Source organism: Haliotis rubra, unplaced genomic scaffold, assembly GCF_003918875.1.
Source record: "Haliotis rubra isolate DU_JTF1 unplaced genomic scaffold, ASM391887v1 Scf239, whole genome shotgun sequence".
Classification (NCBI taxonomy): Eukaryota; Metazoa; Mollusca; class Gastropoda; order Lepetellida; family Haliotidae; genus Haliotis; species Haliotis rubra.
In genome coordinates, this window is record NW_025766436.1 from 722846 (window position 1) to 743810 (window position 20965).

General features: G+C 40.2%; 1 protein-coding gene and 1 long non-coding RNA gene across 3 annotated transcripts; one reads left to right on the top strand and one right to left on the bottom strand.

Moving 5' to 3' along the window:
* The first annotated feature begins 2439 nt into the window (after nucleotides 1–2439).
* LOC124278527 lies at nucleotides 2440–2748 on the top strand. The gene is made up of 2 exons (XR_006899110.1): nucleotides 2440–2572; nucleotides 2631–2748. It is a non-coding gene; the product is annotated as an uncharacterized LOC124278527 (long non-coding RNA).
* Nucleotides 2749–2867: 119 nt separating this feature from the next.
* On the bottom strand, nucleotides 2868–7771 carry LOC124278526 (alpha-(1,3)-fucosyltransferase C-like). 2 transcript variants are annotated; one of them, XM_046714252.1, is made up of 3 exons: nucleotides 7525–7771; nucleotides 4301–5487; nucleotides 2868–2932 (listed from the first exon to the last, which is right to left on the bottom strand). In XM_046714252.1, exons 2-3 carry the CDS (start codon nucleotides 5426–5428, stop codon nucleotides 2873–2875), a joined length of 1188 nt encoding a protein of 395 aa, XP_046570208.1. In that variant the 5' UTR covers nucleotides 5429–5487; nucleotides 7525–7771; the 3' UTR covers nucleotides 2868–2872. The 2 variants fall into 2 exon arrangements, with proteins under 2 accessions (XP_046570208.1, XP_046570209.1); XM_046714253.1 differs by lacking the exon at nucleotides 7525–7771 and adding an exon at nucleotides 6427–6532.
* Nucleotides 7772–20965: the final 13194 nt, after the last annotated feature.

Below are 20965 nucleotides of genomic sequence, written 5' to 3' on the forward strand. Positions count from 1 at the left end.
ATATGTGCACAGGTGAGAGGCTTGGTTGAGATCAAAGAGGGCCAGTGATACAGTCGCGTTAATAACATTGCAAAACACTCTTACCTTTCATCAACATTACAATCAGTTATGAGATACCGATTTTCGACCGATACTATTGTCACTTGTACACCCATTTTAGCAAACTAGGCACACCTTTTATTCAAATTGAAACGACAAAAACCTCTTCCACATCCACAAGAAATATCTGCTAAAAGCACAGTCGATTGTTTAACACTGACTATATCATGAGTATGTATTTGTTTGATTCCACGGTTACGTTCTTGGTAATAGTTTATGCACAACATACATAAATACCGTATCACCTGTATGATCTTAGTAGGAAATCAGTTGATTTATGGTGCTACATATTCACGAACATTCAGTTGACCTACTGACAGGCTATTATCCTACAGTTTTGTGACAAAGGGACATAAACGTATTCACCCGTACAAGATGGCTGAATGGGCTAATTTTGGGGGTCAGCTATATTTGCTATCGAAACACTCTTCGTACTGATTTATTGCGCGTTACCCTTGCGTTGACCTGAGTGAGATATTTACAATGCAGTGAAGTGTACGCAGAATATTAAATTCATGAAATATATATATGCAAAATAGACAGTCCAAGGAAGAATGTTTGTCATTTTGTGTCTTTATTCAACCCACACTATGCTTTACATTCATATCCAACATCTTAATAAACATTGCGTGGTGTGCAACGTTTGAAGGCCATTGTTGGCGTCCTAATTCCGGTTTGTGCAGGACTGTTTGTAATTGTCATCGGACATTACTCACTCACTCACTTACTCACTCTCTCTCTAAACGTGTGGTGTAAGCTTTGCATGTCATTGTAGCTGAAGGTCGCATGTCATTTACAACGTTGTACATATGGAAGGAAAGATCTCGTTTGGTAACACGGACCCGCTATCTCTTCAGCATCAACAAAGTAAAGAACCAACACCTCAAAGTAGAAGAACATTTGATGTTTATATCTATAAAAACAAATATCACGTGGGTGTATATGAAAATAATGTTGCAGTTTACAAGGCACCTTATCCTGTGCTGCCTTCAAGTGTGGACAGACTGCGTGAGCACTGCCATATTGCTTGACTTTCTTTCAAACCTGAAAATAAAACTAAAGTAGCCTCTACTGAATTGTTACAACATTTCTCATTCACAGCTCTAGTATGCACACACGCATAGACAACACAGCAGCAGTAGTCAGGGATGCCCATAATTTTGTTAAGTGTCTTAGGATCATATGGTCATCGCGTAGCTAGCGATCACAAGCCACATCTTGGCGAGGTATATCATCTCTGGCCAGTATCCACAAGGTAAGACATATTCAGAAGACTTCTGTAAGGTATATCATCTCTGACCAGTATCCACAAGGTATGACATATTCAGATGACTCCTGTAAGGTATATCATCTCTGGCCAGTATCCACAAGGTATGACATATTCAGATGACTTCTGTAATGTATATCATCTCTGACCAGTATCCACAAGGTATGACATATTCAGATGATTTCTGTAAGGTATATCATCTCTGGCCAGTATCCAGAAGGTATGACATATTCAGATGACTTCTGTAAGGTATATCATCTCTGGCCAGTATCCACAAGGTATGACATATTCGGATGACTTCTGTAAGGTATATCATCTCTGGCCAGTATCCACAAGGTATGACATATTCAGATGCTTTCTGTAAGGTATATCATCTCTGGCCAGTATCCACAAGGTATGACATATTCAGATGACTTCTGTAAGGTATATCATCTCTGACCAGTATCCACAAGGTATGACATATTCAGATGATTTTTGTAAGGTATATCATCTCTGACCAGTATCCACAAGGTATGACATATTCAGATGACTTCTGTAAGGTATATCATCTCTGACCAGTATCCACAAGGTATGACATATTCAGATGACTTCTGTAAGGTATATCATTTCTGGCCAGTATCCACAAGGTATGACATATTCAGATGACTTCTGTAAGGTATATCATCTCTGGCCAGTATCCAGAAGGTATGACATATTCAGATGATTTCTGTAAGGTATATCATCTCTGGCCAGTATCCACAAGGTATGACATATTCAGATGACTTCTGTAAGATATATCATCTCTGGCCAGTATCCACAAGGTATGACATATTCAGATGACTTCTGTAAGGTATATCATCTCTGGCCAGTATCCACAAGGTATGACATATTCAGATGATTTCTGTAAGGTATATCATCTCTGGCCAGTATCCATAGGGTATGACATATTCAGATGATTTCTGTAAGGTATATCATCTCTGGCCAGTATCCACAAGGTATGACATATTCAGATGATTTCTGTAAGGTATATCATCTCTGGCCAGTATCCAGAAGGTATGACATATTCAGATGACTTCTGTAAGGTATATCATCTCTGGCCAGTATCCACAAGGTATGACATATTCAGATGACTTCTGTAAGGTATATCATCTCTGGCCAGTATCCACAAGGTATGACATATTCAGATGACTTCTGTAATGTATATCATCTCTGGCCAGTATCCACAAGGTATGACATATTCAGATGACTTCTGTAAGGTATATCATCTCTGGCCAGTATCCACAAGGTATGACATATTCAGATGATATCTTTGTCATAGGTTGATGGGGATCTTATCCACTTACTTCACTTCTTGTAGACAGTAACATTCTTATTCACCCAGAGTTAATATTATGCAATATGTACGGATAGCACCCACGTGTTGATCAATGACAGAACGTCATGCTACAATGCAGGTGTAAACGTTACATCGTCCTTGACATGAGTGGAACTAGCATGTTGTTAACAGTCACAGCTGTTGTTGATACGTTACATCAGGTTCCATTTGATCTTTACGCCATCCAGCCACCGTCCCAGTTGATTACCAATCTGAAACAGGGATAAAGAACATATCATAATGGCCGTCCGGGTTGATATTTCTACATGAAGATCACCCTCTCTATGGCGACAGCTGACAGGCTGTAAAACACAGTCATGTGAATCATCCTGGCCATCATCATTGGCCCTGGTATACACACTGACATGCATGGAGGTGATGCGGCACAATATTCTATATGCAGGGTGTTTGTAAACTTAAGTGTAAGTAATCTGATCAGTTTTGTGACAAAAGCTCTGGTACTACAGCAATACTAGATTAAAACTATATACTAGTACATGTATTGTTCATAGAACGGGTAACTCCATTTGAATGGGAAAGTATTCCCATTGGAAAATCTGGACTTGTTTCTAGACTTTTGCAGCAAGTGCTGTGTGGAACAATAAACGATAAACTCCAGGAACTGTGTCTACTAGCAATACTACAGGGTAACCGTACCCGCGGCTTCCAATGACAATAACAGGTCAGCAATTAAATAGCGAACAATCCTTTCTGTGCATACCATATGATACCCTGCAGGCTTGGGTTTGTGCTTGCTATTAGTGTAAGTTTACAGTAACGTATTAGTGTAAACACGCACGCATATAATCGTATTAGTACTGCGCACATTGTATTCGTCTGTCAGATAAAGATTGTAATGAACATACGTCGAGGATTTATTTACTCATTATTATCCTGATATATAACTAGAAGTAACATACTACTGTCCGTGCAATGGTCGTGTGCTTCATATACACATGCACATGTTCGGTTGGTGGTACACAACTACTGTAACCATATGTTCTCCCCATAAAACGCTACAAGAGACCTGACTGTCCCATAGTGTTTTCCTAATCGCTATGGAACATACAACAACCTTGGCTGCCATTGTGAACATGTCTCGTAATATCACGAACACCGCAACAAATCTCGCCTCAAAACACTTTCAAATATCTGTATGTTTTCCATCGAGCAGCTTCCCATGTAATTATCTGGTTGGAATAATTGCGGTGGCGGAAAAGGGCCTTTACTGGCCCGGTGTCCAACTCGGTAATCAGATGTATTGTTCCACATGAAATACCGGTATTTGAAAGCAAATGTCTCGGGAAGAGAAACCAGGTACATTTGTCGTTAGATCATGACACATGCACTTGGTAAAGCAAACACACCGCAATGCAGATTTGAATCGGGAATCTATTAGGAAATCATTATGGAAAACCCAGTATTTCTCTGGAGCGACAGGTCAATATCAAAATCGTTCGAACCGCACAGAGATACGGTTAGCACAGCTAGGTACTATGTGCGTTTGTTTTTGTTTCATGATCACTATTATATATATATGTATAATAAACTACAAAACGATAAAGTAAACGTCCACTTACAGTCCACTGCGGGCATGATTCAGGTTCATCGTTCACCCAGCCATCTAGGTTGTCATACACCTGTGCCGGCCGGCTCTTGTCGTGGAGGGCCTCACACAGGTCGCACCAGAACACCCGCCGCGCCTCCAACTCCCCATACACGTCGTACGACTTCGTCCACTCCAGGTACTTGTTGTAAGCCTGTTCATCCTTCTCCAGCTTCAGCAAGTAGTCTCCGAGACTCTTCATGTCGGAAAAGTCCGCGATGTTGATGAATGAGTGGGGAGGAGCGAGCTTGTGGTACTCAGCTCCCCCAAGGACAACGGGAACCTGCTGGCGCCGCAGAGCCTCCCAGAACTTCTCCGATACATAATCCTTACACAGACAGTTCTCTATAGCAAAGAAAAACTTATAAACAGAAATGGTATCCCTGCAAATGGTTTCAGGACAGCGCCGAACTCCACACTTGCCATATGTTTCCAATGGAAGGTGTTGCTTGATTTTATTGATGAGAACAAGACGCCGACTAAAGTCATAGCAGTTACTCGACATCCACCCGGCTAGCCTTGGCCTTTCTGCAGAAAACTTCCTTGATGTCTTTGAATATTTATTTATCATATCTGTGTCATATTTAACCAGGCCGCCATATGTCACAGGCACGTCAGAATCGAACCTGTACCAAGCAGTCCAGTTGAACATACCTCCTAAATTTTGAAAGTTTAAAGGAGTTCTTGGGGGCGGCTCCACATTATACATGATCCATACTTGGTGCGGACGGCGAACACTGGGCCACGTGATCCCCCGCCAGAAGTTGAACGTAGAACCAGCATGAAACAAAAGAGCGTCAGCTTCGCTGACCTTGTCCTTGTCCTGTGTTAATCTACAAGTCTTAACTTTGCATCTCTGAAAATACCTGTCATCGGACTGCTCCCACGACATATCGTCAAAGAATCCTGTCCATCGGAGTATTGTCTTGTGGGTGGTGTTCCTCCACTCACGGTGGGGCAGTTGACGTATGTAGGGTCCTGTGTGGCGGACACAGCCTCCGGATGGACATCCACTCCAACTCAGCAGCAGCAACAACAATAACGTAAAACAGATTATCAGTAACAACACACGGAACTTCTTCTTGATCCGAACGGGCTTCATAGTTACGTCAGTCCCAAATGGACACCACAGTATTCCCAAACACTTTTTGTCGATGATCTCTGAAATGTGAAACAAGGCCTATAGCGAACATGGTTCACCTAGTCACACTATCAGACAATACTGTGGCAAGTAAAAGTACCGTTAGCAATACATGCATAAGAAAATGAGGATATCATCGGGATAAAGCGCAGCCAGTATATAAGAGTGGGGAGTTCTAGTTTCCATACCTGTCCTCGATAAACATAAATGACCTGGGCATTTGCTGAAACATAAAGATATATTAAACTGTTTCAGGTTACCATAGCAACTCTATGTGCTTAACACTACCGTGACGCTGGTTGCACAGGATGTCAATTGTATGTAACACCTGGACTACCTGTCTACAACAACATACAATACCTTCACATTTAAACTGTCCACACACTAATGTATATGTAAGTATAATGTACCGATGACGTGGTTCAGTTCAGCAGGCAGGTCTTGTAAGTCTGTATCAGATATTTCAAGGAGCGCTTTAACATGTCTAACACTCTAGTTGTATTGTCGAGGCCATTTTACATAATTTACTTACCTACTCAGTGGCAATGTCTAATAATCGATACTGCTGAAGAGCTCTAAACGGCGCCGGTTAACAAGATAGGGTGGTGAAATACACATGGACTGGACGAGCGTACCCAATGTGGAGAAATGAGTCGTTCTGCTTGTCTCTACTCATTATGATACCGTATAGTTTACTTATAGTTTTCTTCATTACCTTCTGATTGGACCGCACCAAGGTCACCTTTGCGAGCCTGAACCTTTTTTCTATGGAGGAAATAGACTTGAAAAGACGTGTGACGTAACCGCAGATAAACACCTTAATTGTGGCTAATTAGTATAGGTTCCAGTCGGATAATTACGACTATGGAAACCTTTGGCCAACTTTTGTGTGTTTGTGCCCATTAATCGGTGCCTTTCATAAGCCTATTAAACTATTAACAGTAGTTAATCACACATACCTTCTCAGAACGGTTCAGGCCTAGCCCTTGAAAGTGTGTGGAACACTGGAGCAGTGTCACCGCCCTCTAGTATACTGACGTGTAGCCACCACACGGAGCAACGCGAGGCTAGCTACACATTCAATATTTAGCATTGCCTCACTTAGAGCAGTCAAGGGACTTGCAATGTAGGCGTGCATTCATGCGTAGCACTGGAAATATCACCCCATTTCATAGGAACAATTCATATCACCACAGCAACGCATTGTCATTAAAGTCACCCCTACCCCCACCACCACCAAGACACGCTCCACCGACTACAGGACGCTATGGACTTACAATGAATCACTGACGTTGGTATTGACTGAAAAATACAACCAGTTCAAATGCCCCCGCCTGTGACCCACATGCTGTGATACATTCAGTGTTAGGTGGACCCAGGCCCATACCTGTTTCGGCACGTGATATTACCTGCTTTTGAGAAAACATTAACATATCTCATGTGGACTAATGTGGCTCTCACTGTAGCAAGACACACATGCTTGTGAACAGGCATGGCTGGTAAACACGCAGCTATTTTCGTTGTACGGATTTATGTTGCATCACACCGGTATAATCTGCAGTTTTGATATTTGCCGGTACTCCTTTTATCTTTACCAAAACATCCATAATTTCCTGCCTCTGTGTACATGAAGTCTGCTATGTCTGTCACGGGGAGATCGTGATATTCAGCAATACTGAACTGACTTAACACCGGTTACTCCGACACAAACAGCGAGTATACCACACAAACTCAGACAGTTAGTATACCACACAAACTCAGACAGTTAGTATACCACACAAGCCTAGACAGTTAGTATACCGGATCACCGGACTGTCATATCGCCATGGTTACAACGCAGGAAATAACAAGTACATTGAACGCCTTAATAACACCCCGCCCAACTTACCAAATACAGGTAAAGAACGTGTTCTACCCCGTTTAGATAAACAACGCCTTAACCGACATTTGTCAACTTGTTGGGCATCGTTCAATGGAAATGGATCATTCCTAGCAATGACCAATGTCATTTCAACGCCACAAAAAGAGTAGAGCGAGGCTAGTTGCTCGTTACATACCTTCCGTTAGATCAGTGTCCGGGCATTGCCACCATTGCCTGTCGTGTTCAGGTGTAACTCGTACTGAACACACTGTCCTCGCTATGCAGGACCTCGGCCATGCGTGGTCACCTGAACGGCTCAGGTACCCCGCAGAAAGACAGATGATTCCAGGTGGAGTAAACAAACGATTCTATGGCTACAGCATTAAAGTATTGATTAACGTCCCAATGCAGATCAGTTCGGTGTTTGTGTTGTCAGGCGAACAGCTTTACCTGGCCGGGAGATAATTAATGGGGACATCCTAACCCTGCTCTAACACAGGACAGGACTTAATTTTGTAACATTTGCTTTTATCTCTCGTTTGCATTTGGTATGGTACCTTAGATATGTTGAGAGATTTCGGGTTGTTAACCCAACGTAATCGACAGATTGTTGTAGCTCTGTGTTGATAACCACCCGCTTCTGTCAGGATACCGGAATCGATAATTAACAGTCCGTGAAGGAGGAGCTAGGGTTGGATGAACAGTGTGTGTGGCGGGAGTAGGGGCTGGGTGTCTAGATGTCCCTCTGTCTGTCTGTCTGTCCGTCTCTCTCTCTCTCTCTCTCTCTCTCTCTCTCTCTCTCTCTCTCTCTCTGATGTGTATGTGTCTGTTGTTGGGTGTCTGTGTGCTTAGTGTGTGGTTGCTAAGTTACGGGGACATACACTGTATGTCTAACAGCGATGTGGGATGTTACACTTTCAGTGGAGAACTCGAATGCGGTAGGCTGCTCAGTCAACAGTGAGGGAGGGAGTAGTTTTGTTTTTGCAGAACCTGTGCAAGCAGGGGTACGGTATATCCACGGGGAGACAAGCAGGGGTAGGGTATGGTATGGCATATCCACGGGGAGACAAGCAGGGGAGAAGTATATCCATGGGGAGACAAGCAGGGGTAGGGTATATCCTCGGGGAGACAAGCAGGGGTAGGGTATGGTATATCCACGGGGAGACAAGCAGGGGTAGGGTATGGTATATCCACGGGGAGACAAGCAGGGGTATGGTATATCCACGGGGAGACAAGCAGGAGAGAAGTATATCCATGGGGAGACAAGCAGGGGTACGGTATATCCACGGGGAGACAAGCAGGGATAGGGTATGGTATATCCACGGGGAGACAAGCAGGGGTAGGGTATGGTATATCCACGGGGAGACAAGCAGGGGTACGGTATGGTATATCCACGGGGAGACAACTAGGGGTAGGGTATGGTATATCCACGGGGAGACAAGCAGGGGTACGGTATGGTATATCCACGGAGAGGCAAGCAGGGGTAGGGTATGGTATATCCATGGGGAGACAAGCAGGGGTACGGTATATCCACGGGGAGACAAGCAGGAGTATGGTATGGTACGGTATATCCACGGGGAGACAAGCAGGGGTAGGTCATGGTATATCCACGGGGAGACAAGCAGGGGTAGGGTATGGTATATCCACGGGGAGACAAGCAGGGGTACTGTATGGTATATCCACAGGGAGACAAGCAGGGGTAGGGTACGGTATATCCATGGGGAGACAAGCAGGGGTACGGTATATCCAAGGGGAGACAAGCAGGGGTACGGTATATCCACGGGGAGACAAGCAGGGGAGAAGTATATCCATTGGGAAAGAAGCAGGGGTACGGTATATCCACGGGGAGATAAGCAGGGGTACGGTATATCCACAGGGAGATAAGCAGGGGTACGGTATATCCACAGGGAGATAAGCAGGGGTACGGTATATCCACGGGGAGATAAGCAGGGGTACGGTATATCCACGAGGAGACAAGCAGGGGTACGGTATATCCACGAGGAGATAAGCAGGGGTACGGTTTATCCACGGGGAGATAAGCTGGGGTACGGTATATCCACGGTGAGATAAGCAGGGGTACGGTATCTCCTCGGGGATACAAGCAGGGATACGGTATATCCACGGGGAGACAAGCAGGTTACGGTATATCCACGGGGAGACAAGCAGGGTACGGTATATCCACGGGGAGATAAGCAGGGGTACGGTATATCCACGGGGAGATAAGCAGGGGTACGGTATATCCACGGGGAGATAAGCAGGGGTACGGTATATCCAAGAGGAAACAACCAGGGGTAGGATATTCCCATGTAAGGTTTTGCATTTCTTCTTTCGACTGTGCAAGTATTACAGTCGGTATCATCTGTATATAATAGGATCAGATGTTTCGTGTATAATTCTTACTGTGCTACACATGCTTTATTTACATCAGTTATACAACCCATACTTCTCTTCAACAGAAGGTCTTCGGGGTCATTAAGATATAAGACAAATAAGAAAGGCGATACATTGTCACCTTGTGTAAGCCCTATATTCCAAGGAAAGAAACTACACGTTTTCATTACCGAATGTACTTGATTCTATCTTTTGGTACATATTATCGATGTCCTTGACACATTTACCACTAATATTTAGTATTTTGAATCATCTTGCCAGGCGTAAATAACTTTTCTCAAACTATTTTTTGACATGTTCCCCAGGTTTAACCTCCCACTTCCATTGTTTCGCCAAACCATTTTGAAATTGGGTAAAATGGGTAAAATACATCCTCGATAATCTCCAGGGTATACATTACGATCACTCTCCACTATATAGTGGATGGGTGGGTAAAATGAGGATGGGTAAAATGTTGCGCCAGGCCGACTTGCTAGAAGGGGCTAAAATGAACAAATTAACCCCACCCCCACCACGACGGGGGACACCAGAAATGGGCTTCACACATTGTACCCATGTGGGGTATCGAACCCGGGTCTTCGGCGTGACGAGAGGACGCTTTAACCACTAGGCGTTGCTGAATGACGTGAGATTGTATTGTGATAAGAGGTTACGTTTAGATATAACACAAAGTTGTATAAATGAAAAACCCAACGACAGCTACCTTCAAATCATTAGCTCCTTTGTTTCGTGTCTTTATATATTTCAAAATGATAGGTCCAACGAAAGCTGTTTGTGATGAAATTTAACTTGATTTAAAGAAAATTTGCTTTAGAGTAGGCTATGCATAGGTAAGCATTTATGTAGTATCATATATCAATAAGTAATTGGAATAATTTGTTTGCTTAGGTAAAACACACATGTACCTCGAGTGAGGTTTCGGCGGCGCTGATTGCAGCTAGACATATGAATAAAAACATGTGAACAGGTCACTTAACTGTGCAAATACTAAGTACAGGCGGTACTGTCGCGTGTACAAACACCCACCCACTTGGTTCACTGATTGGTATTAACAAGGATTGCAAGTGGAATCTCCGTACCCTCCACAAGCCATCAAAACTGTTATAAGAGTATGCGTGTATGCGTGTGTGTGCGTGCGCGCGTGGGTGTGGTTCACTCGTAGGACAGTGGTTGAATTATCAATCACCCCCTGCGTCGTGCGAACTGCTCTCCAAACTACACATTTTAATGCGCATTAAGAGAGTATGTATCTCTCTGCTCTAGCTCTCACTTCAGTTTTCCATATCAAAACATCATACATAGTGCTATAAAATGAACTACAACTTTTCGAGTGAGTAAGTGAGTTTAATTTTACGCCGCATTAACAATATTCCAGCAATATCACGACGGGGGACACCAGAAATGGGCTTCACACATTGTACCCATGTGGGGTATCGAACCCGGGTCTTCGGCGTGACGAGCGAACGCTTTAACCACTGGGCTACCCCACCGCCCCACAACTTTTCGAAATATGAGAGAATAAATGGATGGACAAAGCATATCGGAAATAGACAATCTCCCAAATATGATATGGAATACATTTACAAGCTATAGTTAACTAGAACATATATATATATACGATGGTGTACATGAAGTTACTTCAAGGATATCACTGTAAGCTAGAAATGTAACTTCGTGTCCCACGCCAAACGACGACATCAGCTCTATTTGTGTTGCTAAAGCATACAACATATCGAAGTCCTTCTGACCTCTCACTGTACCATAGGTACTGCGTGACATGTATACACAAATGCCTTTCATTATAATGGAAAACAGTGAAACCTTGAGTGTTTGATTTGCTACGTCGTTTTCCTTCAGGCCAGATTAGAAGCGAATGAAGTGAGCAGTCCAGCTAATTGATAGCTTTGTATCCATGGTAGCAAGATAATAGTACCCCAGATCGATAAAGTTGTGAAATATTTCGCAATGGCAGTTCGTGTCTACTTTTCGTGTTTACTCAGGTCAAACCTACTTTGAGTTCACGTCGGGTTCACAGTTCTATTAAAGCGAGTGTCGAGTACAAACAGTAAAGAGTTACAAACATAAGAAGATGTGTTTCCTTATATACGACACCGTGACATTCCTGATGTGTATCCTGCTGTGACAGGCTTTCCTTCAAACATAACTACAACTCACAAACACAGGATGCGCGTGACCTCGATAACTCTAACTATGCAAATATAAGGACACCTGTCATCCTAGACTTGCACAAGTCTCTAAGGTAATAATTAATAGTTTAAATGATATTTTTTATAAAATATAAATATCCCTCTACCAATCTGGCGTCCTTAGACTGTCCGCTTATCTAGACTTGCCTCTTTAAAGGATAGACTTACCATACATCCATGGGATTATCCTCCAGTACAGCTTTGGTGCAAGCTTACTGTCATCCCTGAAATACAACAGCAAGTATCTCCGCCAAGACTGCTCAACTCACTAACCTCCAAATAATGTGGTTTCAAACAGATAGTTATCTTAGTGAGCTGGGTATTTTTGGTGAAGATATCTAAGAACTAACTCTTTATGACACACGCAATTTAGAGTTGAATGCTAATACTGACAACCATATAGAATGTGTGAACAATTTTACCTGTAAGCTTATTGACGTTGTACTACACGCTGATGATGGAGTTGACAAAGACATAATCACTTGTGTGGATCATACAAGTAAAACTTTGAGCGTGAAATGTATTTGCTGTTATTATGAAATTTATGGTCAATTAATACTGTCGATTATTTTCTGATGCTAACGATGTTTTGCCAGACACCATTAATTGTCAGCACGACACACTGGAACATTCTGCAGGAATAGTACAGAGAACACTGGTACCTAACATACATCCACAACGTATAAGACAATCGCTAGCGATCAGATGATACATATTTAACAAGGACTACAATGGATAAAGGTGCGAATATCGAACAACCACTGTTTAAATGTTGAAATAAACAGTTTACAATTGCCAACTGTTTGGCATATCAAAACAAAACCATGGGAAAATGACAATACTCTGACAACAGATGCCAATATGACAATACTCTGACAACAGATGCCAATATGACAATACTCTGACAACAGATGCCAATATGACAATACTCTGACGACAGATGCCAATATGACAATACTCTGACAACAGATGCCAATATGTCATGTGGTTTTTGTAATGAAATAGAACGGATAGGCACCGTAGGTATGTTTACAAGTCCTGTAGATTCCGGACAGGGAAAGCTGCATTTATGGCTCAGGCTAAGAAACCAAAGATTATACTGCATATTACAATCAGAAACCTACACTGATTGGCAGCTTGTGTCATCCTATCAGAACGTGGCAAGTATTGGGTATTATGGATCACAGGTATGACGTAACAGAACATCAAATATTATTGAAAAAAATAACACTTTCTTAAAATATATATTATGAGCAAAACAAGTAGTCTATATTATATTCCAATGGGGAATTAGGGGAGACTGCCAGTCACGTTTGTTATTCGACAAACAATGATAATATTCTAGGCTAAGATGGTAAATATGACAACAACATTACACATTTCCTTAGTAACATAGTAAAATTAAAACAGTCCCCATTGTTGTGAGAGATTTTCCTGGCGCTTCAGCTAACCAGTTACTTTCCAGCAGTCGCATTCATCTCTGTTATCTTAGAATACTGGATGTTGTGACACTTGTACATGCAAGGAATATCGGCAGAGAGTATCATGGTTATATATCCTCATCATGTGAAAACCTCTATTAAAATAAACTTCTGCTGGCACACTGAGGTAAACGGAACATATTAGCCATACGATATCTGTCACAGTGAATGCTACTCTGGGGTAGTGTTCAAACCCCATGCACACAACCTCACCCAGCATTGTCCAAACACATTATAAGGTCAAAACCCCAAATGAAAGTTTGGTTGTAAAATTAGTTTCGCGTACGTTCGCGTGTATTCATCATCACACACGTTTATTACCCAAAATAATCCACCGTCGGTGGTACATGATATGAGTATAACAATGGAGTACCTACGATATGGACCCGTGAAGATCCGGGGTAGAATAGGTCTTCAGCAACCCATGTGCTTGCCATAAAAAGGCGACAATCTTGTCGTAAGAGGCGACTAACGGGATCGGGTGGTCAGTTTCGCTGACTTGGTTGACACATGTCATCGGTTCCCAATTGTGCAGATCGATGCTCATGCTGTTGATCACTGGATTGTCTGGTCCAGACTCGATTATTTACAGACCGCCGCCATATAGTTGGAATATTGCTGAGTGCGGCGTAAAACTAAACTCACTCACTCACTCACCTACGATATGTACAACAAGATGACTAAATGACACATCAATTAAAATGCTTACAAACAATTCTTAATGAACTTGGATACATTTTTAAGGGTAGATATTTTTACTTGAAAAAATTGACAAATTTGGCCAGGAACTATAAGGTTCTTTTAACAACGATTTACGTATGTCTGCAAAATAATTACATTTAAACAAATAGTGAAACTCATCTCCAATCAAATATGAGTCACAAAACTTACAAAGTCTTTGTTCTTTTGGTATATTTTGCCATCTCCCAGTTTCTATGGGAAGTTTATGGTTGCATGTTCTAAATTTTAGGATCGGTTTAGAAATATCATCTGAGTGAAGTAGGTATTGTTCAAATTTTGGAGAGCGCTTCAGAACTTTATAATATATTCCTTTAGAGGAATTTTGCATATCGCTCGTCCATGATTGTAAAAATTGGTCTTTTAAAATAGATTCAACATTTGAAATTTGTCCATGAATTTGAGTACAGATGAGGGTTGTCAAAACCACCAGGCAATCCGCACAGAATATGCTTAATATGACTTAGCCAGACTTAGTTATTTGATGTTTTGTTTTGTTTAGTAATATATTGAAGAATAAAAGCACCTGTTTTGATATTTGGATGTGATAATGTTAATTTACACCAGTACGAAATTAGTCGTTTCGACATTTGAAGCTGAATAGGTTCCCTACCAAGTTCCCCGTTCACCATGAAATTAGGGGTGTTATATTTTAAACCAGTAGCTAATTTAAGAAATTTTAGATGTACTCTTTCTATCATGTCAGTCTTCTCATGTCCCCATATTTCAGATCCATACATCAATATTGGTACTACTAATCTATCAAATGCAGAAAGGATCAGGGTCCAGCGGTAATTTAACATTTCTAGCACGTTTAAGTTGCGCTATTGATGCCTTCATACCGAGATCGGCTATGTGTTTAACAGCAAAATTCATACGACCAATTGTGTGTAGTAAAGTTCCCAGGTATTTATACGTGTCTACAACTTCTATCTTATTATCATATAGTGCGAACGATTTCTTATAACTAGCTGCAGGTCCGGAACCATGTCCATGTCTCGCAATAGACAGCAAATGTATTCAGTGTATGTTGTACATCATCATGAGTTTCAGCTAAGAGGGCTGTATCGTCAGCATAAAGTAGAACTAGCAATTTTAGATAAATAATAAACTCATCATTATTTGATTTGTAATTCAAAACCGACACATGCTTGTTCTTCTAGGTGGGATTCTAGGTCGTTTAGAAATGAGGAAAATAAAAGAGGAGACAGGTTTTCTCCTTGTCTAATACAATCAAAGAAATCTGATCTTGCAGATTCTACTATAACGCAGGATTGTATATCATTATACATATTTTGTATTAAAGTCAGCATTTTACCCTTGATACCAGTTTGTCTTAAAGGAGAATACGAGTGAATTGCAATAATTTGCTGGGTGAAAGATAGTCATCAGAAGCATATTCCCAAATTTTCAATTAAAAATTATGCATAATTATGTTTTAATCGCGAAAACAGTTTCTGTAAATCTCAGCTTCGGCCATTATGCATATTTCGCTGGAACCCACGTGACCTTTCCGCTCGTGACGTCAAATGTGCCTGGAGTCCGCCATATTGCCAAAGACCAAGCGCTACAGTAGTACAAATCGTGTTGTTTCTGTCGTTTCTGTAAATGGTACGATGGTGTATTTTGTTGCCTGGGGATGCACGGAATCATCAAACAATGGAAAGCCACCATTTCTTCCGTTTTCCAAGTAAAGAGACAGACTTAGGCAGGAGAAATGCTCCGATCATTCCGAGTCGGACGCATATGAAAGAGACAAGCACACATGGGGTATACACACATCCCAAAGCTAGGCTGAAGAGGGAAGAATTACCCACGAGATTCATTTATACTCCATCATTCCCTGTTACAGCTTACTGTCAGTGGTATTTTTAAAAATTAAACCAAATACGATTGCCAGTCGAAACTGCCCCCGCTGCAAATTGCCCCAGCAAATTTGGTCCAATTGCCCCGGAGTTTTGGTCAAATTGCCCCAGGGGGGTAGTTAAAATGCCCCAATTTATTTAAAATGACTAAATATAGGCCATAAATGCATCGTTTTGTCAACTTTGATATTATGTTCTTCATATTAGAAATTATATTAAATTAGAATGAATGACCAAATTTGCTGCTGGGGCAGTTCCACTGGTACCCAGTCAGTAAGAGATTTCACATGAGCTTGAAAATGTTTCGCTATGACGTTCTTTTCGGTTTGGAGCCCTAAATGCTGCAGACTACCCGAAACATTGCCGAATACAACGGCAAATCATGAAGTACTTGTTGTTTTCATTGTTTTCCATTTTGTCCAATTACGCACGTCAGCATCAGATTCGCTATTTGTCAGCAGTGTGTGCCGTGAAAGTTGTTCTGTGTTCACATTGGCTGAAAAGATGTCATTCTAAGGCTATTGCCGAGTACCATAACTATTTCCATAACCAAACAATGGGGAAACATAAATTGTCCTGACAAGTATTTTATAATTTACCAGTTTTCGGGGAATAACTTATCTGCGTCGTGAATATTATCTCTTCTCGACCAGGCTGGGATTTTGTGTGGACACTTGCTACGTTATTAATGAGAACTAGGATCCTAATATGTTTTCAACAAAATGACTCCAGTGTAATTTTTGTAGCAGATAATTTCTATTTCCCCCCGTCTGAAGCATATTTATTTTGTTTTTAAATCCCAGACACCCTACAGTCACCCATTTGACACAAAAGGAACTGCAATCACATTGCAAAAAATATAATTCTTAGGGACTGGTCATATACTTATAGGGGTGGGTTTGCTGGTTGGAACTGTATCACATTTTGCTGTCAAATAGTATTCTTGTTAAATAATATGGTACATCTTAAAATTTATTTTGAACTCAAGCGGTGCCTCCGTTTCGCCTGATTCTTTTTCTTCATCTTCACTGGAAGATTGCCTTGCGAGATGTAAAATCGGATCGTATTGATGCGGTCTAACATCCATTTCAGAAATGACATCAGGAATACCTTTCACTGCTTCAGAATCCATGGGCACTGTTAAGTTGTGAGGTAAAATCAATGAGGCAGCCATCAGCAACAGGCACATATGACGTCATGTCACGTTATACCCCCTCTGCTCATTAACTGTCGGGTGTTTCCGTAAAAGGCGGAAATACGAGTACGTTTTTTGTGGTTTAATTGCTATTTTACAAACTTTTTGTTCAATTTTAATCACGGAAGGTGACTTTTAGAATATCCTTTACAATATATCAAAAGTTTTGTTTTCGTTCGGATTCTCCTTTTATTTGGTCCACAGTCCAATTCTCCAAACTTTATCAAATGCTTTAGAAAAGTCAATAAAGGTACAAAAGAGTTTCTTTTTACATTTCGTCAAATGATTTAACAAATTATGAAAAATAAACACATTATCTGTTGTAGAGAAGCCTTTTCGGAAACCGGATTGGGCATGCGGTATTATATATTATCATCATCATGACAAAATGTATTTAATCTCTTGTTTAGGATGCTAGTAAAAAGTTTACCAAAGCAGCTAAGATAGAGGTTGTCTGTATGAAGCCGGGTCCATACGATTTCCAGTTTTCTTATAGATAGGTTTAATAGTACCAGTAAGCCATGGTTCGGGCAAAATTCCAGTCTGAAGTACAGCGTTAAAATATTCAACATAAAAAGGTAGCAGTTTTGGTAAGGCTGAAGATAAGTGCTCATTTGAAATCAAGTCTAAGCCAGGCGTCTTGTTTTTCTTCAGTTTTTGAAGGGCAACGACGATTTCGTTTGAAGTTATTTCATCATTGAGTACACTAACATCATAATTTGGGGAGTCTGACATTCCATCCGGATCCACATCTTCATTAGTGGTACTTTCATTAACGTTTGTAAAATCATCATAAAATTCATCTAATGGGATAGGACAAATGTCTTCTTCCTGTTTACCTTTCAATAATCTCCAGTAGTGTTTTGAGGATAAATGCTGGGTTTCGCGTAACTGTTTTCTACTAAAATTATTTTCTTTCTTTTTTCTTATTCATTGTTTTCTTATACTCTTTACTTGCTTTACGGAAAATAGTTTTATTGTAATCAGTTCTGTTCTTATAATAGACATTTTTTGCTTTGAAAAATGACTTGCGTTTCTTCTTACAATCTGATCCACACCATGGCTTAGAGGGAGCGTTCTGTTTACTACAAGTAGCGGTATTAGCCAAATAAGGAATATCACCAAATGTTTTCTGGCAGAATCAATTAGCACGTGCGCGACCTCGTGCGCTATTTCATTCACAACCTCTACTGGGTTACCTTGACCTTCCCTTAGTGATCATGCCTTCGTGCACAATGTGTTTACACAATCATCTGAAATGTTTTCGAGGAATACAACAACTTTATCAAGCATGAATTTACCTGGTTTGCTGTTAGGAATGTCTGTGTGGGTATGAGCTGGCGTCTGCTCATGGCAACTTGTATAAACAGTTTTAGTTTTCCCGGCAGATACAAAGGTTCAAGTTTGGCCTGCTCTATCCTGATCACGACTAAGACTATCTGAAGCCCATTTTAGCTCTAGGAAATGCGTTATACCTAAATAGCAGATGTTAATTATACTATCTTAATAGTAAAGAAATGGAAGCCTACATAGATTGACAATATTAATGAAAGTTGAAATTTACCGTGATGGATCTGGAAACATCTTACGATATCATTTGTATCGGAGGGGGATCTTATAACCTCGAAATAATGTTATGTTGATCAACTAGAGGAACTATAATAATTAAGTAACCGTAATTTGTATAAAAGTGCATATTGCTTTATTTGGTAGATTAGGTATAGTTGAGTTTCAACGAAACTGATGTAGTGTAGACTTAGAGTAAATGCCAACTCACATTCCACGCTACAACTGCGTCATCAGCGAGAACAGACATAAAGCGGTAAAACCAGTTAATCTACTCAGCAGCAGCAGCAGAACATCCCCGCATTCCGAAACCTGCACCGAGTGCTTCACACCTTCATGATGTCGTAATCCGCTCCAGCCACGTTAGATTCGATCTTTAAAAACTTAAATCAAGAGATAATAAAGGCTGAAATGACGACTGATAGTTCCCTAAAATGAATTATAGTAAGGTCGAAACAAATGTAACTCCGGCTCAATCCTTACTTGAATACAGTTGTCAGCAGCTGGATTGGAGTCCGACACAAACAAACCAAAACTTTAAACCACTGTGTTTCATCCTGAATAAAAGAGTAATAGATAGTTGTTGTTTTTGTAAAGTATTTTTATTCACTTTACTTGGTTACATTTGAACAAGATATGTGGGTAGAGTAGAATGGTACAGGTTGCATAATAAAAAGCAGACAATGTATAACATATGGTACTTGGAATATAGATTAACAATTGAGATGCTAGCTAATATTACAGAGAATTAAAAGACTAAAAAATAAATTACAGGACTGCATCTAGGACATTCCATTTTCTGTAAAAATATTTCATATTATCGTTTTTCTTCTCGATAAATTTCTCTATCTCGTAGACATCTTTTAATAATGTTCTGTAGATGGTGAAGCTAGGTTTGTGTCCTTTTATATTCATTACGAAAATGTGGCGCTTTGCCAATAGTACCATGTGGTTGAGTAAGTGGTTACTACTGCAACAAAATAGAATATCATGGTTTGACATTTCATACGTTTTACCAAGGACTTGAGTTATAAAATTGTTAAATTCTGACCAGAACATGTTGATGGTTGGACAATCAAGGTATACATGGTAAATATCCTCACTTACTGAACCACATAATGTACATAGGTCATTATCTATCAATTTCATTTTTAGTAATTCTCGTTTAGTGTAAATGACTCAATGCAAAAAACTTATATTGAAAATCAAAGAGTTTAGTGTCTTTAGTGCATTGTCTATATTGTGAAAATATGGTTTTCCAATTTAACAATTCATTTAGTTCCCCGTTCCATTTGAGACACATTCGGAATGTTATAATCAGATATAAAATTATCATAGAATATCCTTGAACCTTTACTAGGTTTAATCAAATCGTTCCAAGGAGAGCACATAGATAACGACAGTATATTAAAATTGTTATTTGTTCGTATTACTTCTTTCCACTGTTTGGGTATACAAAGGAGAACACGATTAAAGTCAAGTACAGTACCTTTAATACCAAATTTTGCCTTAAGTTCTGCGAATGTTAGAAATGCGTGGTCGTTACAAATATCTTTGATATAAACTATTCCACATTTAATCCAGTTATGAATGATCAAACTTGGCTGGTTACACTGGTGATTTAACCATAGTGGCTGCATGAGTATTTCATTAATGTCGTTATTGTTACATACCGATCTTTTAACATATCTATGCCAGGCATCAAGAGAATCTTTCCAAAATGGATTTTTAATAAACAGGTTTTCATAGAATCGCTTTTGTTCCACTATTATTTCTCGTCCATCTGCTATTTCTTCACCATTATCACTAATAAGGGAGTTAATAAGTTTGTTTGTATAGTTTCTATTTTCTAAATGGCAAAAATAATTTGTAGGTTTATCCCCTTCTTCATGCCACTGGATTCTATTTCTAACTTGGATTCCTTTTATTTCTTCTTCTTTTATTTTTTCCAATTCATTTTTACTTTTAGATAAATCAGCAAGAAGTGTTTCATTAACGTTTTGGAAGTTACTTCTTATTTCATCTTCTATATGACATATATTCTCCTCTACTTCTTTATATTTTGCAGTTCTGCTTTTCTTAAGATATGAAGAGTATGAGATGGATTTTCCTCTAAGTTTCATTAAAAATGTCTCTAAAAATGGAGTGTCACTGACAGTCAAACGTAAGTTTTCATCATTAATCTCGTTTAATT